The sequence below is a fragment of the Lepidochelys kempii genome, chromosome 7 (assembly GCF_965140285.1).
Source record: "Lepidochelys kempii isolate rLepKem1 chromosome 7, rLepKem1.hap1, whole genome shotgun sequence".
Classification (NCBI taxonomy): domain Eukaryota; kingdom Metazoa; phylum Chordata; order Testudines; family Cheloniidae; genus Lepidochelys; species Lepidochelys kempii.
This window is the reverse complement of record NC_136386.1, coordinates 112219627-112243579: the sequence shown is the minus strand read 5'-3', so window position 1 is coordinate 112243579 and position 23953 is coordinate 112219627. Positions and strand designations below refer to the sequence as shown.

Below are 23953 nucleotides of genomic sequence, written 5' to 3'. Positions count from 1 at the left end.
CATTTTAAAATGTATTGACAAACAGTAGGCTAATACTAAGATGTAAAGGCAACTCTCTCCTAATTAATTGCCCCAATATTAAATTTAAGATGTTTCATTTTAAAAGTGCAATTTGCAATCACTGATAGTACAATATAAGTGGTAACTGATATACATTAATAATTTGGCCAACACACAAAATGAGTTCTAGACTATGCTGTTAGTTTTGCATTCAACATTTAGATTAAGATGTTTATATGAAAGCATTATTGATTTCTTAGTTTATTTTACTTAAGTATTTTCTCTATGCCACACAACTGCCAATTAAAATTTTTAACAATCTTATTAAATGCTTTCCTGCTGAGCTTTATTAAACTATATGTTTCCAGTAGTATTCCTTTTTTAAGGTTTATTACTAATTCCTCTCTATATTTTTCTTCTTTTATGCAACAAGGAAACTTAAAGTATTTTTCTTAAGATACTTATCATGAGTTGTTTGCTGTTCATTGTGCTTGGTAGTGATGTAAACTTCTAAAGCTATGGTCCAGATCTTTACCTACTACTGAGAAGCACACAGCGCTGCTCAGATGGAGGTGATGATGATAAGTTGTCCTTTGTACTTTTTCCATCTTGGGTCAACTGTATATAACATCTGTATTCTAGTGTGAATTAGAGCAGCCTAAATACTGTTCTAACTCATGTCAGCTGCCAGTGGCCTTAAGGTGCTGATAAGGCAGCCAGGGATTTCCAGGGCTTAAGAATGCCCCTTTCCTTCAGTTATTACCTCTACTCAAGTTCCCTTTCAGTGTTGCTGGAGTTGTACCATGGCATAAAATAACCTTAAAGCTCGTCCCAGGAGAAACATTTAATGTAGCCACTGTGCCAGGTTTATGCAACCAGAAAGTTTCTCACACCCCTGTTCATTAGGGTGATCTTTCTAGGCCAACTATGCTGGATTAGGCTGTTTTGGATTGGTAGTGCAGAACAGCTGCTCTGTAGAGGAAAAACTAAATGTGTGTGTGTAACCTGGATATGTAAGTAGACATGTATAGTGTTCTCGTGTGGAAGTTCTGAGATGTTGGAAGAATGGGAGTTAACCAGTTCCTGCATTGTGCTGCTTCACTCCAGATACTGGACTAAATTTTGGCCATAATGTGGAGAAAACATGCCCTTTAGCTACTTCATCCTAGTTTGCCAAATTATGGTATTTATTGTATAAAAGCATTAATGAATGTATGCTTATAAATTAGAGGCAAGATTCTATACTGACATCAGTTCTTCTGGGAAGAATAGAAGTGTTCTAATGGAAATAATTTATATCGTTATATAAAATTCTAAAATTCGGAATAATTCTATGTGTTTTTATTAGATTTAACAAACACAAAGAGCTTTATTCTGTACACCTTTATTTCTGCAGGTTGCATATATGTTAGTATTTGTAGTTCTTCAAGTGGCCTCTGATATTCATACTTGTGGGATCAAGACTCCTGCACCTGGAGCTTCTAGAACCTTGTAGAAAGCAGTGTCTGTTGGTGACACTTACCCCTCCATCCCTTTCCCATCCTGGAGGGTTCTTAGGATATAAGAGGGAGTGGCCCCAACTGCCCCTCAGTTCCTTCTAACTGCTGGAGGCGTAGCAAGCTCTGATCTCACACATTGCCTTTGATGCTTTTCCTGGTCAGTTTTTCTTTTTATTCTCTCCCCCTGCCCTTTTCCCCATCTATTTAAATATTGTGGGTCTGATGTTAAAATCCATAAAGTCCTGTTTTTTAAACTACTGGTCTTTTGTCTCAGATATCAGGTGGGAGTCTCCAGCCAGGTTCAAAGTTTCTCTGGATGACAGTTGACTGGTTTGTGAGTGTTATGCTGAGATCTAAAAGATCCTGTTAAAAAGCAGAAGTCTTTGATCAGTCACACCTACTCTGTGAATTGAAAGACATTTCCCCATCTGCATAGTTCCTAAGCAAGAAGACCTTGAGTTTGGACTATTTTACACTCAGATACTACAAAAAAAATCCTTCCCAGAAGCCTCTTTGACATCTGCCAAGAGAGATTTGGTTACTATCTCTCTCCTAACCTCTGATACACACATTCTCACCCCTTTTCTTACCTTGGAATAACCTTATCTAAGATAGGGTTGCTCTGGGTACTTCTAGAATTGCTGGGGGTAGTTACTTTGTTGTGACAGCTGCAGAAAATGTGATTAAAGAGCCCTGTGCATTTTATGAGTCTGAGTTATCACTGGCCTAGCATATTACTGAGATACAAACCTAATGACTAACTCAGGGGTCTCAAACACAAGGTTATTTTCTGCACCCCCGCCCCCAGCGTTTACTGAGAGCGGCTCTGGCCAGGGCACACCAGGGGCAGGGCAGGCTCCCTCCCTGCCCCTGTACTGCTCCGGGAAGCAGCTGGGACCTGGAGTAGAGGGGGCACAGGGGTCTGTGTGTTGCCCTGGCCCCTCTAGCTACCTTCCCCAAAGCTCCCACTGGCTGCAGTTCAGTGGTCAGGCTTAGGCCTTTCAACCTGCAGAGGGGGTTTTGGGAGGGGAACCCAGGCCCTCCCACTCCACTGGACTCCAGCCCAGGGCTTTGTGAGGATGGCAAAAGGATCTGCCATCCAAGAATGCCTTAAGGCTGCCCTCTCTATTGTCCATAGTTTACAGTCTGTACAGGAAAATTTGAAGTGCGTCTTCTCCCCAAATGGCACCTCTTTGTGACTGGGCATGGTGTGGTAACTCCCCCTCTTAGAGTGGCAGCTGTCTCTTTTGGTACTTTGGCCCTTCAGCCATGTTAGTTCAGAATCTCTCCCCTTCAGGGGTAGTCCATAAACCAAACACAGGGAGTCAACACAAATAAATTGGGAAATGCTTCCCTCTTAGGATCTATCAGAAGCCACTACTCCCTTCCCTGAGGTAGGGATCTTCAGGCAGTTGTGCGCAGGAGAGATCCCACCTTCATTCCATCCTTTCTTTAGGAGCTGCAAGGTAAAGGTCTGTTATCTTCCCTGGCCTGCCCACAAGTGAACTGTTTGGCTCCCTTTTAACTCTTCTCCAGCCTGTGCATCTCTTGCAGGGTGGTGGGAAGGAAGGGTCTGGCTTAGTCCAGAGCAGCAAACAGAGCTATAAACAGGGGAGTGTGAAGAGGAGTTCTGTTGGAGGAGAAGGTATTTGTAGAACTTAGATGAGAAGGCTATAACAGATACAGAGGCAGCAGTGGAAGACACAATGAAGATGACTGGATGTGGAAGCTGCGGTATGTACATGATCCTGGAGGGGGTACCTGAAAAGAGTTTTGTCTTCAGGAAGTGCCGCCTAATAGAGCTGATAGAAGAAAAGATCCAAGGATTGGAGATGCAGGTGGAGAGTTTAGAAGGGGATTCAAGCAGATGATTGAGCAAAGACATGAGGAAGCTGAAGGAAAAAGCTCAGACTTGCAGATGGAAGTAGGACTGGGGAATTCTGAGGGGAGCCTGCTGTGTGAGGAAAGTGGACAGTGGAAGCATGTGACTAAGAAAACCAGGCAAAGGAAAAGATGGGCTAGTGAAGGAGAAATAGAGCTCAGGAACAGGTTTGCGGAGTTGGAAAATGAAGAAGGGGCACAGCAGGTGGTCACTGAAGGTGAGAGGGCAAGGAAGAAGAGAAGAGCAGCTAGTCCTATAGGAAGAGGGGAAGAGTCAATGGCGGTAACACCAAATATGAGCCCCAGGAGGATACAGGATGGGTTGCAGAGGATGGCAAAGGACAGTAGGAATCGAGAAGACTTGCAGCCAGAGGGAACAGAGGATAGACCCGAAAATTGCATCATCACCAGGAAAAGGCAGGTCTACGTGACTGGGGACTCCTTACTGAGAATAGACAGGCCTGTAACCAGAGCTGATCCAGAGGAGAGAAGGGTGTGCTGTCTGCCGGGTGCTAAGATACAGGATGTGGACCTGAGGCTGAAGAGGATCCTAACGGGAGCAGGAAAGAATCCACTGATTGTTCCCACATGAAGGACAAATGATACGGCTAGATTCTTGCTGGAACATATCAAGGGAGACTATGCCAGGCTGGGGAAGATGCTAAAGGAATTTGAGGCGCAGGTGATCTTCAGCGGGATTCTGCCTGTTCCTAGAGAAGGGAAACAAAGGAGTGACAAGATTATGATGATCAACAGATGGCTTAGGCAGTGGTGCTATGAGGAGGGCTTTGGTATGTATGGCCACTGGGGGGCATTCATGGACAGAGGACTGTTCTCTTGGGATGGACTTTACCTGAGTAGGGAAGGAAATAGACTTCTGGGATAGAGGCTGACCCAACTGACTGAGAGCTTTAAACTTGGGATCTGGGGGAGATGGTTGGGAGATGTACAGGTAATCCCCACGCCAGATTTTAACATTACAGGGAAGAAAAAGTAGTAAGAAAGGATACAGCTGTGGGTAGGAGAATGGACATAAGGAGGAAGGGTACTGTAGATACCAATCTAATAGGAGATACTGGCAGTACAATGTCTGTGCCTAATCGGATAAAGAATGGGAGTGAAACCAAACAGCAAAAATTAAGATGTTTGTACACTAATTTGAGGAGCCTAGGTAACAAAATGGGAGGAACTAGAGCTGCTGGTGCAGGAAGTGAAACCAGATATTATAGGGAGAACAGAGACCTGGTGGAATAGTCGTCATGACTGGACTACAGGTATTGAAGGGTATGTGCTGTTTAGGAAGGACATAAATAAAGGCAAAGGTGGTGGAGTAGCATTGTATATCAATGATGAGGTAGACGGTAAAGAAATAAGAAATGATGGAATGGATAAGACAGTCTGTCTGGGCAAAAATCACATTGGGGAAGAAAGCTATTAGAGCCTCTGTCAAGGTTCCTCCCCCACTCTGAACTCTAGGGTACAGATGTGGGGACCTGCATGAAAAACCTCCTAAGCTTATCTTTACCAGCTTAGGTCAAAACTTCCCCAAGGTACAAAATATTCCACCCTTTGTCCTTGGATTGGCCGCTACCACCACCAAACTAATACTGGTTACTGGGGAAGAGCTGTTTGGAGGCGTCTTTCCCCCCAAAATACTTCCCAAAACCTTGCACCCCACTTCCTGGACAAGGTTTGGTAAAAAGCCTCACCAATTTGCCTAGGTGACTACAGACCCAGACCCTTGGATCTTAAGAACAATGAACAATCCTCCTAACACTTGCACCCCCCCTTTCCTGGGAAATGTTGGATAAAAAGCCTCACCAATTTGCATAGGTGACCACAGACCCAAACCCTTGGATCTGAGAACAATGAAAAAGCATTCAGTTTTCTTACAAGAAGACTTTTAATAAAAAAATAGAAGTAAATAGAAATAAAGAAATCCCTCCTGTAAAATCAGGATGGCAGATACCTTACAGGGTAATTAGATTCAAAACATAGAGAACCCCTCTAGGCAAAACCTTAAGTTACAAAAAAGATACACAGACAGAAATAGTTATTCTATTCAGCACAGTTCTTTTTTCAGCCATTTAAAGAAATCATAATCTAATACGTACCTAGCTAGATTACTTACTAAAAGTTCTAAGACTCCATTCCTGGTCTATCCCCGACAAAGACAGAATATAGACAGACACACAGACCCTTTGTTTCTCTCCCTCCTCCCAGCTTTTGAAAGTATCTTGTCTCCTCATTGGTCATTTTGGTCAGGTGCCAGCGAGGTTACCTTTAGCTTCTTAACCCTTTACAGGTGAGAGGAGCTTTCCCCTGGCCAGGAGGGATTTCAAAGGGGTTTACCCTTCCCTTTGTATTTATGACAGCCTCCCTTGGGAAAGTGCTTGGGGTGTGCTGTAGACCACCTGGATCAGAATTGGATATGGATAGAGACCTCTTTAATGTTTTTAATGAAGTAAATACTAATGGGAATTGTGTGATCATGGGAGACTTTAACTTCCCAGATATAGACTGGAGGATAAGTGCTAGTAATAATAGTAGGGCTCAGATTTTCCCCGTTTGCGATATCTGATGGATTCCTTCACCAAGTAGTTGCTGAACCAACAAGAGGGGATGCCATTTTAGATTTGGTTTTGGTGAGTAGTGAGGACCTCATAGAAGAAATGGTTGTAGGGGACAACCTTGGTTCGAGCGATCATGAATTAATTCAGTTCAAACTAAATGGATGGATAAACAAAAAGATCTGTGACTAGGGTTTTATTTCAACAGGGCTAACTTTAAAAAAAATAAGGAAATTAGTTAGGGAAGTGGACTGGACTGAAAACTTGTGGATCTAAAGGCGGAGGAGGCATGGAATTACTTCAAGTCAAAGTTGCAGAAGCTATCGGAAGCCTGCATCCCAAGAAAGGGGAAAAAATACTCATAGGCAGGAGTTGTAGACCAAGCTGGATGAGCAAGCATCTCAGAGAGGTGATTAAGAAAAAGCAGAAAGCCTACAAGGAGTGGAAGATAGGAGGGATTAACAAGGAAAGCTACTTTATCCCTACGTGTTCTGACCTCAATAAAGTGAGAAAAGCCAAAAGCCATGTAGAGTTGGACCTTGCAAAGGGAATTAAAACCAACAGTAAAAAGGTTCTATAGCCATATAAATAAGAAGAAAACAAAGAAAGAAGAAGTGGGACCACTAAACACTGAGGATGGAGTGGTGGTTAAGGATAATCTAGGCATGGCCCAATAGCTAAACAAATCCTTTGCCTCAGTCTTTAATGAGGCTAATGAGGAGCTTAGGGATAATGGTAGGTTGACAAATGGGAATGAGGATATGGAGGTAGATATTACCACATCTGAGGTAAAAGTCAAACTCAAACAGTTTAGTGGGATTAAATCAGAGGCCCAGATAATCTTCATCCAAAAATATTAAAGGAACTGGCACATGAAATTGCAAGCCCATTAGCAAGAATTTTTAATGAATCTAAGCTCAGGGGTTGTACTGTACAACTGGAGAATTGCTAACATAGTTCCTATTTTTAAGAAAGGAAAAAAAGTGATCTGGGTAACTACAGGCTTGTTAGTTTGACATCTGTAGTATGCAATGTCTTGGAAAAAAATTTGAAGGAGAAAGTAGTTAAGGTCATTGAGGTAATTGGGACAAAATACAACATGGTTTTACAAAAGGTAGATCATGCCAAACCAACCTGATCTCCTTCTTTGAGAAGGAGACAGTTTTTTTAGACAAAGGAAACACAGTGGATCTAATTTACATCTGTTTCAATAAGGCATTTGATACGGTTCCACGTGGGGAGTTATCGGCTAAATTGGAAAAGATGGGGATCAATATGAAAATTGAAAAGTGACTAAGGAACTGGTTAAAGGGGAGACTACAACAGGTCATACTGAAAGGTGAACTGTCATGCTGGAAGGAGGTTACTAGTAGAGTTCCTCAGGGATTGGTTTGGGGACCAATCTTTTTATTACTGACCTTGGCACAAAAAGTGGGAATGTGCTAATAAAGTTTACGGATGACACAAAGCTGGGAGGTATTGCCAATACAGAGAAGGACCGGGATATCGTACAGGAAGATCTGGATGACCTTGTAAACTGGAGTAATAGGATGAAATTTAATAGTAAAAAGTGCAAGGTCTTGCATTTAGGGATATAACAAAAAGTCTTCTTGTTAAAGCTGGGGACGCATCAGTTGGAAGTAACAGAGGAGGAGAAGGACCTCGGAGTATTGGTTGATCACAGGATGACTGTGAGCTTCCAATGTGATGTGACCATGGAAAAAGCTAATGCTGTCTTGGGATGCATCAGGTGAGGTATTTCCAGTAGAGATAGAGGTATTAGTACTGTTATACAAGGCACTGGTGAGACCTCATCTGGAATATTGTGTGCAGTTCTGGTCTCCCATGTTTAAGGAGGATGAATTTAAACTGGAACAGGTACAGAGAAGGGCTACTAGGATGATCTGAGGAATGGAAAAATCTGTCTTATGAAAGGAGACAGAAAGAGCTTGGCTAGTTTAGCCTAACCAAAAGAAGGCTGAGGGGAGATATAATTGCTCTCTATAAATGTATCAGAGGGATAAATACCACGGAGGGAGAAGAATTATTTAAGCTCAGTACCAATGTGAACACAAGAACAAATGGATATAAACTGGCCATCAGGAAGTTTAGACTTGAAATTAGACTAAGGTTTCTAACCATCAGAGGAGTAAAGTTCTGGAACAGCCTTCCAAGGGGAGCAGTGTGGGCAAAAGACATATCTGGCTTTAAGACTAAGCTTGATAAGTGTATGGAGGGGGATGGTATGATGGATAGCCTAATTTTGTCAAAGATCAATTATTTGCTTTTTAGCAGTAAATATGCCCAGTGGCCTGTGATGGGATGTTAGATGGGGTGGGATCTGAGTTACTACAGAGAATTCTTTCCTGGGTGTCTGGCTGGTGAATCTTGCCCACAGGCGGAGGGTTTAGCTGATTGCCATATATGGGTCAGGAAGGAATTTTCCTCTGGGCAGATTGGCAGAGGCTTTGGGGTTTTTTTGCCTTCCTCTGCAGCGTGGGGCACGGGTCACTTGCTGGAGGATTCTCTTCACCTTGAAGTCTTTAAACCACGATTTGAGGACTTCAGTAGCTCAGATGTAGATTAGGGGTTTGTTATAGAGTGGGTGGGTGAGATTCTGTGGCCTGCGTTGTGCAGGAGGTCAGACTACATGATCATAATGGTCCCTTTGGACCTTAAAGTCTGATTCCATGATTAACCTCTTGTTGTCCAGTGTGGGGTTTATATACCCCATCACAGTTGTAAAAGAGAAAATGATTAAATTTTCAAAAATAAGTCCCACTTTTAAACATGAGTTAGTCACTCAGGGCCACATTTGTCAAGGTTTTCAGGTGCCTAAAGATGCAGATAGGTGCCTAGTGGCCTATGCATCAACTCCTATGGGAGTTAGGCACCTCAGCACTTCTGAAAATCCTACTTGGCGCCTTTCGGCACCTAAATACTTCTTCAAACTTGGTTCCGAGAGCCTAATTTCCAATTATTTTAAATGAGATTTAGGCTCCTAAGGCCCAGATCCTCAAAAGTATTAGGCATCTAACTGCCATTGATTTCAATTGGAATTAGGCACCTAAAAAAAATCACTTTTGAAAATGGCACTTAAGATCCTAAATCCTGTACTCAGTTTTGGGAAAAAAAAATATTGAAAAGTGCAGGACATAGTCCCTGTCCCACAGAACTTACAAATATAAGTACAGCCACAGAGGAGGGGTCATTGGTTTGACCTCAGTAGTGGTGGGCATGTAAGAAGTGAGTTTTGAGGAGCAATTTATATGACTTTAATAGGACTATTCACATTAGGAATACGGATGTGAATATAATGGCTTTCAGGATTGCTCCCAAAAATAGCACTATAAGTACTTTACATCTGGATAAGAAGAATTCTCCATATAATTAGTTTTAAATGAACTTGAAGGATGTTGCTTAACTTGTGTTATTTCACTTGAGACAAATTAATAAATACAAATTAACTTTTAAAGGAATTTTGATTGCACTTGCATTTTTAAATGTCATAGTTTATTTTAGATTGTATGCCCCATATTCAGACCCTGTTTGCATTTTCTGGTTAAAAGGAGACAGAGGATTTTTCAGCTGCTGCTATGATACGAGCAGAGCAGAATTGGGAGCTGTGAAGCAGCATCACAGCTGCAGGTAAATTAATTCTTCCTCTCAGTCTCCCATCTAAGGGTCCAGTTAGGGGATACTGTAGAGCAACAAGTATGGATGAGGGGGAGATAATGATCAGTTGGTGTGGGGTGGGCAAGACAAATCTAGGTTGATATGAAAGGAAAGATCTAAGGGAAGGGTAATGAGAAACTCAGCTGCTGAAGAGGAAAGGACTGAGCAGGTGATAGTAGGCTGGTTACAGAGCAAGACATGAATGGAATGTAGGGTTACAAGAAGCAAGTGCATGGAAGTTGATTCACTGCTAGCAAGATTAAAAGGAGGTCATTTAATCATCTGAGTGGTTGTGGTGTATGGACTTCCAAGCTACTGTGTTTCCGTGGCTGTGGTGGCAGCAGAATCTCTCCATCACAAAGTAACAACCACCACTGTCTGGGATTCCTTACACTCTAACTTTTGCCAGGACTTTCCTTGCCCTACCCACCACACTGTTATCAGCTGAGACTTACTCATCCCACTTCATCATCAGCCAGGACTCTCTTCCTTCCCGGCCCCTGTACTTTCCCAATTCCACAACCAAGATACTTTATTATAAAACATGGCTGATCTGTTGTACTTCACTCTGGCCTAAATCCGGCCTGTTTCTCTGCAAGCACCGTTTCCATGTCCCTCTTCAGCAATGTCTTGAGGAATACTTTTCCTGGCACACTCAATAAGCTAATTCCTCTATAATAGTTGCACTTTCTCTTATCTCCTTTTTAAAAGAGGATCAGTACTATTAATGCTTTCCCCCATTCACTCCGCACTTGCTCTTGCTTGTAAATCTTGAATAGTTTGTGCATCACCTTTACCATGAGACCCTTGCCTGTTTGCAACAACTCTGCATCTGGGTTGTCATTTCCTCACATCTTTTTTCTTTTTCAGACTTTGAGATCTTTATTACTACTAAGAATTCCAGATTGTGCTCTCCAATTTTTGTACTGGGAAGCTTCTTCAGGACCGTTTTGTCTACTATGTTCTGCAGGTCTTCTCTTTGCTTGTTTGTCACCACTGACATCTTCAATACATATGTCCCCCACAGTTCCCTTATCTTGTGATAAAACCTTGTGCTGCAATTCTTTCTGTATTCTTCTGCTCCTTTACATTGTTCATTTATCCAGTTATTTGTGTCTTTGTTTTCTCTCTCTGGTCAACCCATTGTACTCAGCTAATAGACTTGCAGCTTCCTACACTTGTCACTCAACTGCAGCTCTTAATGTATTCTCCATCTTGGTTTCTTTGTGTAGACCTTATACCCCAAAACTTGCTCAACCACTCTTAATATAATTTTTTTACACTGTTTCATGCCTCTTCAACATTCATTTCTTCGTTCACGAGAGACATGATGTTTCTCCACTAGGCTTCTTAGTTTTCTTTCCTGAAATTTGGCTCTTCTAATTTACCCACACTATAGATCTTAGTTCTTGGCACTTTTTCAGTTGCCCTTGGCCTCAACCTCTAACTTAACACTAACTTATGATCCTATTGATATCAGCCACAGATAATCTGAATGTCGATGCACTTGATGTTCATCCGAGATTCAGTTATGAAGTCTATCATTTTCTGTATTTGCCCATCAGAGGATATATAAGTCCACTTTCTCTGCATCTTTCTTTGTTGAAGTAGCATATTTTTTATCACGAGGTTGTAATTTAGGCAGAAGTTTAGCTGCCTCTCTTTTGTTTTCTTTATGAAGTCCAAATCTGCCGGTTACTCCAGCCCAATACTACTTCTACATTAAAATATTCCAGCACCAGTTCATCTGGTCTTGAAACGGTGTGTATTATTTTCTGTAGATCATGATAAAATGTCAATTTTTTCCTCTGGCACTGCTAAGTTTGGCACATGGACTATTGTGACTGCATCAGGTTTGATTCTAAATCTCACCTTCAGCATATGAGGCTAAATGCCATAATTCCCTGGCATTAGCAACAATACAACTCCATCCTGGTGTTTACCATCTTTTCTTCCTGATGTCAGTATCCTGTGTTCATCCTGATAGAATTCTCCTTTGCCTTCCCATTTTTTTTTGGTTAAATGAATAATTTCCCACTCATATCTTTTTAACTCTATCATTACTGCAAGTGCTCCAGCCTGGTATAATGTTCTTTCATTCCATGTTCCAATTTGTGTATTGTGTTTGTTCCAACTGCATACTTTCCAATCGGTGAATGTGGCTTGTGTTTGTCTGGGCACCTGCATTCTTCCCTCCCCCCCTTTCCAGTCTTTATTTAGTTTCTATGGTCCAGTACTCACCAAGTGTTCAACCACAGCTCCTTGACTTTGTGGTTGACCAGTGTATTGTACTCCATCTACAAAACTGCTCCGAGCTATCCACTAGTTTGCTTCAGTACCATTTCTGCCAGTGTTGTACTTTGGAAGTTGTTTTGCTGGCTTCACCATAGAAGATTATGTGCACTTGGAGGACGAGACAGGTTTTCATTAGCAGTCACTGCTAGATACCCTCACAAGGTTTATCATACCAGCCAAGGCAAGGTCCTGGAGTGTGGTGAACATGCAGCTACTAGGAGCCACTAGTGAGAGTTGAGTGAGTCACCATGACCAACTTGCAGGTGAAGTCCATTGACTTTGAAAGTCAGTGGGACTTAGACTACTATGGATCTTAGCTAACAAAGTCAATTATGTCCATATATTTAAAGGTAATTAGGCACCAAAAGATGCAGAGAAGCACCTGTTGAGATTTTCAGAAGTGCTTAGGTGTTTAACTCCTGTTGAAACCAATGGGAGTTAGGCATCTAGGCGCTTTTGAAAATCCCACTAAATCTTTAGGTGCACACATTCTTTTAAAAAAGTCTGGCCCTTAGACAGTGTTGAGAATTGTACCCATTGTATTTGTTTGTTATGTGGACAGGGTAAGATTTCTGAGGTCTTAACTGTTCATTTAAGTGCTTGTGTTTTGTAAACAATGTGGTAGGGAAATATATTTTTCCTTTTGCAATCTTTATTTTTTTTGAAGCAAAGTTGTTTTTTGGTTTTAGAATAAAATGATACTTCAAAGAAATCATTAGTAAATTTAGTAAATCTGAAGAATGTTTAGCATAGAATGCAAGGCATCTTTTAATTTTAATGGCATTGGTTATGTTTGAAATGTTTGGTTTTTATTTCTCCAGTATGGAAATTTATCCTAAACAATAATGCAAACTAAAGTTTTAGATAAAATTCTGGGAGGCTGTGTAGTCATATATGTATGTCATATGAGCATGCCACATGCATTAACATTTTTTTAAATTTCCCTTTGCACTTGAGAATAAAAGTTGGACATTTGAATTTTTACTTAGAAATTTTATTTAATTTCACCTTCCTTTCATTTATAATACCAATTCCTCAAATGTATACTTCTTTTAATGAAAACATGTCATTCTAAGTTATTTGTACTTGAGTTTGTATGTGTGTTAACAGGAATAAATGTTTTTATTATAATTAAACATGAATACTCAGTAAGATACAGAGTGCAATTTGTTTATAACAGCACATTAGTTAGAAACAAAACTGTATTTCTTTAGAGGCTGTTTGCTGGGGAAACATTGATAATGAGATAGAACTCTACAGTATGTCTTTCTCTTCCTCATTAGCACAGCAAGTTTGAGAAGTCTGTCCTTGTAGTTTAGTATGAAAATCCCTGATTACTTCTATATAAAAAGAGAAAACCAAACATTGAAATTTATTGCTTTTGATCAAGAAAAGGTAACAATGTTAATTAAAATGTTCATCCATGTAGTTTCCAAAGTACTAGTGTTTATTCTTTTTGTGGCAATTTCTTTGAATTGTACACTTTCTGATCTTCATCCTGCATGACTAGTAAAATCTTAACATAAACAGCCACACTGGGTCAGACCAAAGGTCCATCCAACCCCGAATCCAGTCTTCTGACAGTGTCCAATGCCAAGTGCTCCAGAGGGAATGAACAGAACAGGTAATCAAATGATCCATCCCCTGTTGCCAATTCCCAGTTTCTGGCAAACAGAGGCCAAGGACACCATCCCTGCCCATCCTGGCTAATAGCCATTGATGGACCTATCCTCCATGAATTTAATCTAGTTCTTTTTGAACACTGTTATACTCTTGGCCTTCACGACATCCTCTGACAAGGAGTTCCAGATTGACTGTGCATGGTGTGAAAAAATACTTCATTTTGTTGTTTTTAAACCTGCTGCCTATTAATTTCATTTGGTGATCTCTAGTTCTTGTGTTATGAGAAGGAGAAAACTCTTCCTTACTTTCTCCACACCAGTCATGACTGCACAGACCTCTATCCTAACCCTCCCCCACCCCCTTAGTCATCTCAAAGCTGAAAAGTCCCAGTCGTATTAATTTCTCCTTATAGGGAAGGCATTCCATACCCCTAATCATTTTTGTTGCCCTTTTCTGGGCCTTTTCCAATTCCAATATATCTTTTTTGAGATGGGGCGACCACATCTGCATGCAGTATGGATTTATATAGAGGCAATATGATATTTTCTGTCCTATTATCTATCCCTTTCTGAATTATTCCCAGCATTCGGTTTGCTTTTTTGACTACCCTTGCACATTAAGTGGATGTTGTTTTCAGAGAACTATCCAAAATCTGAGTGGTAACTGCTAATTTAGACCCCATCATTTTATATGTATGGTTGGGATTATGCTTTCTAATGTGCATCACTTAGTATTTATCAACATTGCATTTCATCTGCCATTTTGTTGCCCAATCACCCAGTTTTGAGGGATCCTTTTGTAGCTCTTCTCAGTCTGCCTGGGACTTATCTTGAGTAGTTTTGTATCATCTGCAAATTCTGCCACCTCACTGTTTACCCCTTTTTCCAGATCATTTATGAATATGTTAAATAGGACTGGGCCCAGTACAGACCCCTGGGGGACATCACTATTTACCCCTCTATTCTGAGAGCTGACCATTTATTCCTACCCTTTGTTTTCTATCTTTTAACCAGTTACCAATCCATGAGAGAACCTTTCCTCTTATCCCACAATTGCTTACTTTGCTTAAGAGCCTTTGATGAGGGACCTTGTCAAAGGCTTTCTGAAAATCTAAATCCACTGGATCCTCTGGTCCACTTGCTTGTTGACCCCCTCAAAGAATTCTACTAGATTGGTGAGGCAAGATTTTCCTTTACAAAAACCATGTTGACTCTTCCCCAACAAATTATGTTCATCTGTGTCTGACAATTTTGTTCTTTAGTATAGTTTCAACCAGTTTGCCTGGTACTGAAGTCAGGCTTACCAGCCTACAATTCTCATGGTCTCCTCTAGAGCCCTTTTTAAAAATTGGTGTCACATTAGCTATCCTCCAGCCAGTTGGTACAGAAGCTGATTTAAAATGGTTACAAATTAGTTAGTAGTTCTGCAATTTCACATTTGAGTTCCTTCAGAAGTCTTGGGTGAATACCATCTGGTCCTGGTGACTTACTGTTAAGTTTATCAATTTTTTCCAAAACCTCCTCTAATGACACCTCAAACTAGGACAGTTCCTCAGATTTGTCACCTAAAAAGAATGGCTCAGGTTTAGAAATTTCTCTCATGTCCTCAACCATGAAGACCAGTGAAATTAATTAATTCACTTTCTCCACAATGGCCTTATCGTCCTTGAGTTCTCCTTTAGCATCTTGATAGTCCACTGGCCCTACTGGTTGTTTAGGCTTCCTGAATCATAGACTGTCAGGGTTGGAAGGGACCTCAGGAGGTAGTCTAGTCCAACCCCCTGCTCAAAGCAGGACCAATCCCCAACTAAATCCTCCTGCTTCTGATGTACTTATTTTTTTTGCTATTACTTTTTGAATATTTGGCTGGCTGTTCTTAAAATTATTTTTTGGCCTTCCTAATTTTATTTTGACACTTCATTTGCTGGAGTTTATGCTCCTTTCTATTTTCCTCACTAGGCTTTAACTTCCACTTTTTAAAGGATGCCTTTTTACCTCTCACTGCTTTTTACTTTGTTATTTAGCCACAAGGGCTCTTTTTGGTTCTCTTACTACATTTTTAAATTTGGGGTGTACATTTAAGTTGAGTCTCTATTATGCTGTCTTTAAGAAGTTTCATGCAGCTTGCAGGGATTTTACTTTTGGTGCTTACCTTTTAATTTGTTTAACCTCCTCATTTTGTTTAGTTCTCCTTTTGGAAATTAAATGTTACAGTGTTGAGCCACTGTAGTGTTCCCCCACCAGAAATGTTAAATTTAATTATGGTCACTATTACCAACCAGTCCAGCTATATTCACCTCTTGGACCTGATCCTGTGCTCCACTTATGACTAAATCAAGAATTGTCTCTCCTCTTGTGGGTTCCAGGACTAGCTGCCCCAGAAGCAGTCAATTAAGGTGTCAAGAAACTTTATCTCTGCATCCCTTCCTGAGGTGACATCTATCCAGTCAATACGGGGATAGTTGAAATTCCCCATTGAGTTTATTTTAGTAGCCTCTTTAACCTTGGTGAGCATTTCACAGTCACTATCACCATCCTGGTCAAGTGGCCTGTAATATATCCCTACTGCTATATTCTTATGCAAGCATGGAATTTCTATCCATAGAGATTCAGTGGTACAGCTCAATTCATTTACAATTTTTACTTCATTTGATTCTATGCTTTCACATATAATGCCACTCCCTCACCAGCACAACCTGTTCTGTCCTTCCAATATATTTTGTACCGTGGTATTACTGTGTCCCATTGATTATCCTCATTCCACCAAATTTCTGTGATGCCTATTATATCAATATCCTCATTTAATATGGGGCACTCTAGTTCACCCATTTTATTATTTAGACTTGTAACATTGGTATATAAGAACTTTAAAAACTTGACACTTTTTAGCTGTCTGCCATTACATGATGTAATTGAATGGGACTGTTCTCATTTGACAGTTTCTAATCAGATCCTACCTGTATTTTATCATCTTCCATCCTCTCCTCCTTATTAGGACATAGGGAAGGAGCTATAAATGGAGATTCCCTAAGGGATGTCCAAACTATGTGCTCCTCTGCACCTGTTAAAAGAAAAGGAGTACTTGTGGCACCTTAGAGACTAGCAAATAACCTTCTGTCTGTAAGCAAGGACTGGCCTGTCTCCTAAGATCTGAGAGAGAAAGAAAATAACAGAACGGCACTAGCCATCACCTTCAGCCCCCAACTAAAACCTCTCCAATGCATCAAGGAGCTACAATCTATCCTGACAGACGACCTATCACTCACAGATCTTGGGAGACAGGCCAGTCCTTGCTTACAGACAGCCCCCCAACCTGAAGCAAATACTAACCAGCAACCACACACCACACAAAACCACTAACCCAAGAACCTATCTTTGCAACAAAGCCCATTGCCAACTGTGTCCACATATCTATTCAGGGGACACCATCCTAGGGCCTAATCAAATCAGCCACACTATCAGAGGCTTGTTCACCTGCATATCTACCAATGTGATATATGCCATCATGTGCCAGCAATGCCCCTCTGCCATGCACATTGGCCAAACTGGACAGTCTCTATGTAAAAGAATAAATGGACACAAATCGGACATCAAGAATTATAACATTCAAAAACCAGTTGGAGAACACTTCAATCTCTTTGGTCACTCGATTACAGACCTAAAAGTGGCAATTCTTCAACAAAAAAACTTCAAAAACAGACTCCAAAGAGAGACTGCTGAATTGAAATTAATTTGCAAACTGGATACAATTAACTTAGGCTTGAATAAAGACTGGGAGTGGATGGGTCATGACACAAAGTAAACTATTTCCCCATGTTTATCTCCCCTCCCCTGTTTTTGTCAACTGCTTGAAATGGCCCATCTTGATTATCGCTACAAAATGTTCCCCTCCACCTGCTCTCCTGCTGGTAATAGCTCAACTTACCTGATCACTCGTTACAGTGTGAATGGTAACACCCATTGTTTCATGTTCTTGGTGTATATAAATCTTCCCACTGTATTTTCCACTGCATGCATCTGATGAAGTGAGCTATAGCTCACGCAAGCTTATGCTCAAATAAATTGGTTAGTCTCTAAGGTGCCACAAGTCCTCCTGTTTTTTGAGGATACAGACTAACATGGCTGCTACTCTGAAATCTGCACCTGTTGGCTTTCCCCCCAGTGCTTAGTTTTAGAACTGCTCTACAATGTTTTAAATTTTAAGTGTCAGCTATCAGTTCTGTTTGCTTTAGGTGGAGCCCATCCTCCCTGTATAGCTTCCTCCTTTCCCAAAAGTTTCTCTAGTTCCTAATAAATGTAAACCCCTCCTCCCTACACCATTGTCTCATCCATGCATTGAGACCCTGCAGTTCAGCCTGTCTAACTGGCCCTGCATTTGGAACTGCAGGTATTTCAGAGAATGCTACCATCGAGGTTCTGGACTTCAATCTCTTACCTAGCAGCCTAAATTTGGCCTCCAGGACCCCTCTCCTATTCCTCCCTATGTCATTGGTACCTACATGTAGCACAACCACCAGCTCCTCCCCAGCACTACACATAAAACCTATCTAGAGGTCTTGAGAGATCCGCAACCTTTGCACTAAGTGGGCAAGTAACCATATGGTTCTCTGTCATCGCAAACCCAGCTATCTAGGTTTCTAATGATCGAATCACCCATTATACTAATACCTATCTCTAATAACTGGAGTTCCCTTCCCTGGAGAAGTATCCTCAGTGCGAGAGAATACCACATCATCATCATCTGGAAGGATGCCTTCTTTAGAGATTATAGGCAAGGTAACTGGCCACTGATTAAGAATCGAAAAGTCTGGTCCATCTCCTATAGGATGCAGTTGGAGTCTTTCCATTGATTTCCATAGGAGCTGGATCAGGCTTCAAGTGAGAGGAGTAATGCAAGAACTTTCATCTTACTGGCTTCAGGTCTGTGGCCTGTACACAGTTTTTTTTTCCTGGCAGCTCAAGAAAGACATTCAGGGAATGGGACAAAGGTGAATGAGAGCATTTCCTATGAAAAGGGTCTAGATCCTGGCAATGGTCTCTTGGACCACTTGAGGGATGCATCATGCTATGCTGCTCTCAGTGCAGCTCTTGTGATACAGCTAATTGGCCAACCTGACAGCTGTCTCCTCTATCTCTGCTATGCCAACTCTCTCATGCTCATGTACCCATCCTCTGATTCCTGCAGTTTCAAGTCCCACCACTGTAAACTGTGGTAGGTGACTTATCCCCATTTATCCCTGAGCTGGACCTGTAGGAGAGGAGCGAACAAATAGTTTTACCCTTATTTCATGTTTTGTACCAGAAGAGTTCTTTACTTTGCGCAGACCCAGGGGTTATCAGTCTACTAGTCCCGGATTTCAAGCAAGAACTGGAGATAGGGGCCAGGGACAGTTTTTTTTTAAAAAAGTTAAAATATCAGAAATAATTAAATAAATAAATAGTTATAACAGTAAATGTATGTGCATTCTACACTAGTGAATCTATGTTCATCTCCCTTTGTGATTATAGAGATTGTACCAAAAGCTTTTGGTGGAATAACCCTTCTTAGCAAAAAGCACACTGTTAATAAAAGGGTGCATGGCTTAAAATGGCTCATTGCATTGGATTCTCTCAATAAGAACAGCTGGAAAATGATGATTTACATTTTGGCTGATTAAATAATAGTGTTGAAATTCCTCCTCTGTATTCCCTAAGGTTCCTGAACCAGCACCTGGCTCTTATGCATCCTTTATTACAATTTGTTTACTCTCCTCTTTCCCATTCTCTCCCCCCCCCCCAAGTTTTCAACAGGGAAAATAATTTTGAAATTAGCAAAACCAATGGATCAGAACAGTTCTGCAATCTTATAGCTACAAGAACCACTGAAAACTCAATTACCTAAAAAAATTCTGTACCAGAAACTAATAAAAGCACAACATAATTATAAATAGTGGTCCTAGAAGGAGACGACCACATTTTTCCTTCTCCATAACAGGCCCAAAGAGGATTAAAGAACCCTCATAAGAAATGTTGGCCATTGACATTGGCCATTAAGAAGGTAGAGCTTTGCATTTAGAAGCATTTATTTGCATTTGCATTTATTTAACTGTTCTTTTCCACTGCCAAATTCAGGGCAATCAATCGTCTTGAATCTGAACAGGCAGATTTGAGCGTCTCAAGTAAAACTAAGCTGTTGATTTTAATTACTTAATTGACCTGCTTAACGGAAGCTCCTCCCCCCTCTCATATGGTTCTTCCTTCTGCTACACTTAGGTGCCACTGTAGCAGGCTCTCTCAAGGATGTCCAAACAAGGAATTGATAAAAAGGGTTTAGGAGATTCCCAGTGAAGAGGTCTTTAAACAAAGAAACTATTGATTCAAAATTCTAACTCCATGTATTTTACAGTATTGACAGAACTTAGGTTATGAGGGTTGCACAGTTTATTATTTTATTTTGTTAAATATATGAAGATGCAGCTGACTGTGGCCTGCAGCTGAAGAAATGTTTGGGCTCTCTCATTCCAGACCTTAGACTGTTGTCCATGTCACAATTATTATTAATGGGTACTTGAGTTAACAATCTCAGAAGAGGGACTAAAGGATGAATTGACATGGACTCTTGCCCCCTAGAGAAAGATCTTCCAGGTCATAATTTCAGTCCTGTTGGCAAGTTGGTCTTGGGAATACTATGCACAAGAGAAGTACTAGTCTTAATCAATGGCACTTAGATGTAGCTAGAAAATCCTTGATTTTTTTTAAAATGACTGTACAGACCAATTCAAAGGTATCCTGGACTCCAACAGTGGATACAAGCTTTTAGAATCTTTTTGCCTTCCCCTTCACTATAGAAAGCTTCAATAGGATGTGGTGGGATTCTGTACAGCTTCTCCCCAAAATGAGTGGATGGAGGGAATTACCAATACTCCATAAGAAGATCTAGCTGAGAGAACTATTGTCAAAAATTAGAATGATAAGTGTCTGGAATTTTTGACTAGGGGAGGGAAGGCAAATGCTGGGTGGGAAGTGTAGAGATTTAATAGCTCAGGTATTACACAAATAAACTACATTTTTGCTGCTCTCTTTGGGAATATAACAGCAATATTCTTTGAAGTTTTGTTATTCAAAGTAGTTAGCAAAGGATATACTTGGTACCCTGGACAAAATATACCCATTGCTGCCTGATGTGCCAATCCAAAACATCATACTAATTAATGTCTTGCCAAGTTGCAGTCCCTACATTCCTTTAAATTACAGATAGCCAAACAGGAGAACAGTGTAGACACATGAAATTTCTTCCTTCAGATAACCAATTTTTTCCAAAAATCGGTTGTCATTTTCAGTTCATTCACCTTTTTTCTTTTGGTGACTACTGTGGGCCTGCTGGCGATTAACTTGTTGTAGTGGAGACAGGAACAATGTTTGTTGGAGATAAGCACAGCCTGCAGGCTGTGCATTCCCTTCTGACTTGAAAACTGGGTTATTGACAGCTATCAATCATCATGACAGAGTTCAATTCTCCTTCATTTTGTGTGTTTACTACTCCTGCTTTAATGTGTTACTTTCAGCCTTGTTGCCCTCACAATGTACATAATTATTTTCCAGAACAGTTATATAAAATAATTTGATCTTAATTCTTTTTTTTTTTTGTAATTGCAGTTGTTTTTTGTCCTTACTGCTGGTAGCTGCTGTCGTTTGGAAGATCAAACAAACCTGTTGGGCTTCTCGACGGAGAGAGGTATCAATAACATTAGGATTACTAGGGTGGTTTTATCTTTGAGTGAATTCAGAGCTGCAAGTGAAATTAAAGTAACTCCCTTCAGATACATCATCTTTACTTGCCAGTTTTTTGTGCTAAGACAGAATAAGTGAACCTGCTTTCTTTCCCTGGTGTAAGATTATTACCTTGCTGTGGAATATGTTCTCTACTGCTGTCAAACTGAGACAGTACAGCAGAAAAGTTGATAAATTGCAAGTAATACAGTACCTGATGACACAGTATCTTAAACTTTTGTTGATGCCATTCTTTACTCTCATACTTCTTTGAGTTATTTGAATGTAATTAATATTAAGACTTCATTGTGCTAGGCACTTGTTTAAACACTTCGAAAGGGACAGTCCCTGCCCAGAACAACTCAGTGTCCTTAGTGCTTGAGTTCATTTTATTGATTTTAAAATTGAGGGAAATTCTGGATCTATTCAAGTCAATAGAAGTTTTACCATTGATTTCACTCATAACGTTTTGTATACATTGCCATATTCTCTGTTGGTGTGAATTGGTATAGCTCTTGGAAAAAATAGCTTGTAATATCCAGTCTTACTTTGTTGAAAAAAGCCATTGCTGATGAGGTACAACTCTAGTTTGCATAAATATGTATGCAGTATGACTCCAAAAGCTGAAAAGGGTTTAAGGCACTGATCCTTGCCTTTGAAACAGTTGGGGACACATTTGTAATGTTAGCAAATAATCACTTATTTGATTGGAGTTTAAATTTAAATTAAAAAAACCGCCACATTTTTTTCTCTGTGGAATTGATTTATCTTATAGTGTCATGACAGTCTATTAAGTATGACTATGCTTTGAATCAAAATTATTTTTTCACTTTATATCTACACTGAATTCATGCATGCTTTAGAAGTATTAGGTAACTAGGTCTTACTGAATTCTTGCAGTAAGAAATAGCATACTAATACCCAATTATAGCTTTGAACTGAAACAACAGAGAAATCCCTATGCTACTATAGTCATTTTACTATAGGTATTGTCTTATTCAAAAGGAACAATATCCAATAGACCTACCTCAAAGGGCATGTGTGCGTGTATATTATATATATAAAAAACATTACTTGGAAAATACAAAACAAGTTTAAACCATGGTCTATTTAACTTCTTACTATTCTATTTGAGCCTAAGTAATTCTGTGCAACGATATATTGTGAAGGAATGCAGCAATTGCTTGATTCTATTTCTCACTTTAATCAGATTTTAATAAGATATTTAAAGAGAAGTGAGAAATTCCTGACTTTATAGATTTAGTGGTCTTTGTGTACTTTGTGGTTACTCTCCTAGATGTTTGAAAAAATACTATTAGAATGACCCCGAGTTAGGGTGACCAGAAGTCCCAATTTTATAGGGACAGTCCCGATTTTGGGGGCTTTTTCTTATATAGGCACCTATTACCCCCCCCATCCACTGTCCCGATTTTTTTATGCTTGCTATCTGGTCACCCTACCCCGAGTGTTCTCTGTAAGCCACTTTGACATATTGTCATCATGGGAAAAGATGGAATTCTTAGAAGTGTTTTTTCTTTACTCCAATTTATTTGAGCATAAGCTTTCGTGAGCTACAAGCTTATGCTCAAATAAATTGGTTAGTCTCTAAGGTGCCACAAGTACTCCTTTTCTTTTTGCAAATACAGAGTAACACAGCTGTTACTCTGAAACCTTACAAGGGTTAGTCATCTGCAAGTTTTTCCAGCTCCCTGTTCCAGGTCATTAATACAGATTGTAAATGAATTACTTTTACAATAGAATCATTCTGCATAAAATGGACAGATACCTACATCTCATCATTTTCCATTCATTCAGAACAATCACTTTTCCAGATTATTAATATATTAACATTTTGCAATTTATTCCTACTATTTTTTTTGTTTATTGGTCAGTTTCTTAATCCATGACAACACTGTACTTCTCATCTGTTGTCTGCCTAGGTTCCTGTCTCTTGTGATGTACTTTGGCAAAGGCTTTTTGAACATTTATATAAATTCTGTTTGATTCTTCCATTATACTTTGACTTCTTGCTGAGCTCCCTCTCTTCTGCCCTCTGAAAGGGCAGGCAATAGCAGATACCATCTCTCACCAAGTGTATTGGAAGAAAAAGGAAATAGTCTATTTCTGTTATTTCACGGTTCCCGGAAGATCAATGGAGTGTTGAGCAAGAGAGCATGAACAGGCATCCCCTTTGCTAAATACAATAGATCAGCAACACTACCTACACACAGCTGTATGAAAGGATGTGTAGAACACTGAAATGCTCAGCTCAGGGAACTTGATCCTGAGAAAGAACGACATGGTATATTAACAGACTCTCACAGGATTAAGTGCCTTACAGCATTATTCTGTTGGACAGTGTTCTGGTTGTGTTGTATTGAAACCACCCTGGAGGAACAAGGATCAAGTTTGTGGGTGTCAAAACAGAAATCTTCCTTCACTGATCAGAGTAAATTTACAAACACACAGGAAAATTCACCTAGGAGTTTGTGACAGATTCCTGGGGTACAACCTAGAACTGTGGGACTGCTGAACCCGCTTAACTTTCCACCCTGCGATGTCTCACTTGATGCTTTGCTAGTGACAAGCAGCAAACCTCTCTAATCAACAACATGCAGGGACATACTAGCTAAGTTGCATGAATTCTCTCTAAGCCACTCAT

At 40.2% G+C, this 23953-nt stretch overlaps 1 protein-coding gene across 5 annotated transcripts in view; it reads left to right on the top strand.

Moving 5' to 3' along the window:
* ATRNL1 (attractin like 1) overlaps positions 1-23953 on the top strand; it is a 1086620-nt gene that overhangs the window by 669209 nt on the left and 393458 nt on the right. For all 5 annotated transcript variants that reach the window (XM_073354269.2, XM_073354267.2, XM_073354264.2 and 2 more), the window contains one exon: positions 21178-21256. In XM_073354269.2, the coding sequence (XP_073210370.2) occupies positions 21178-21256 (79 nt within the window). The remainder of the gene's footprint in view (positions 1-21177; positions 21257-23953) is intronic.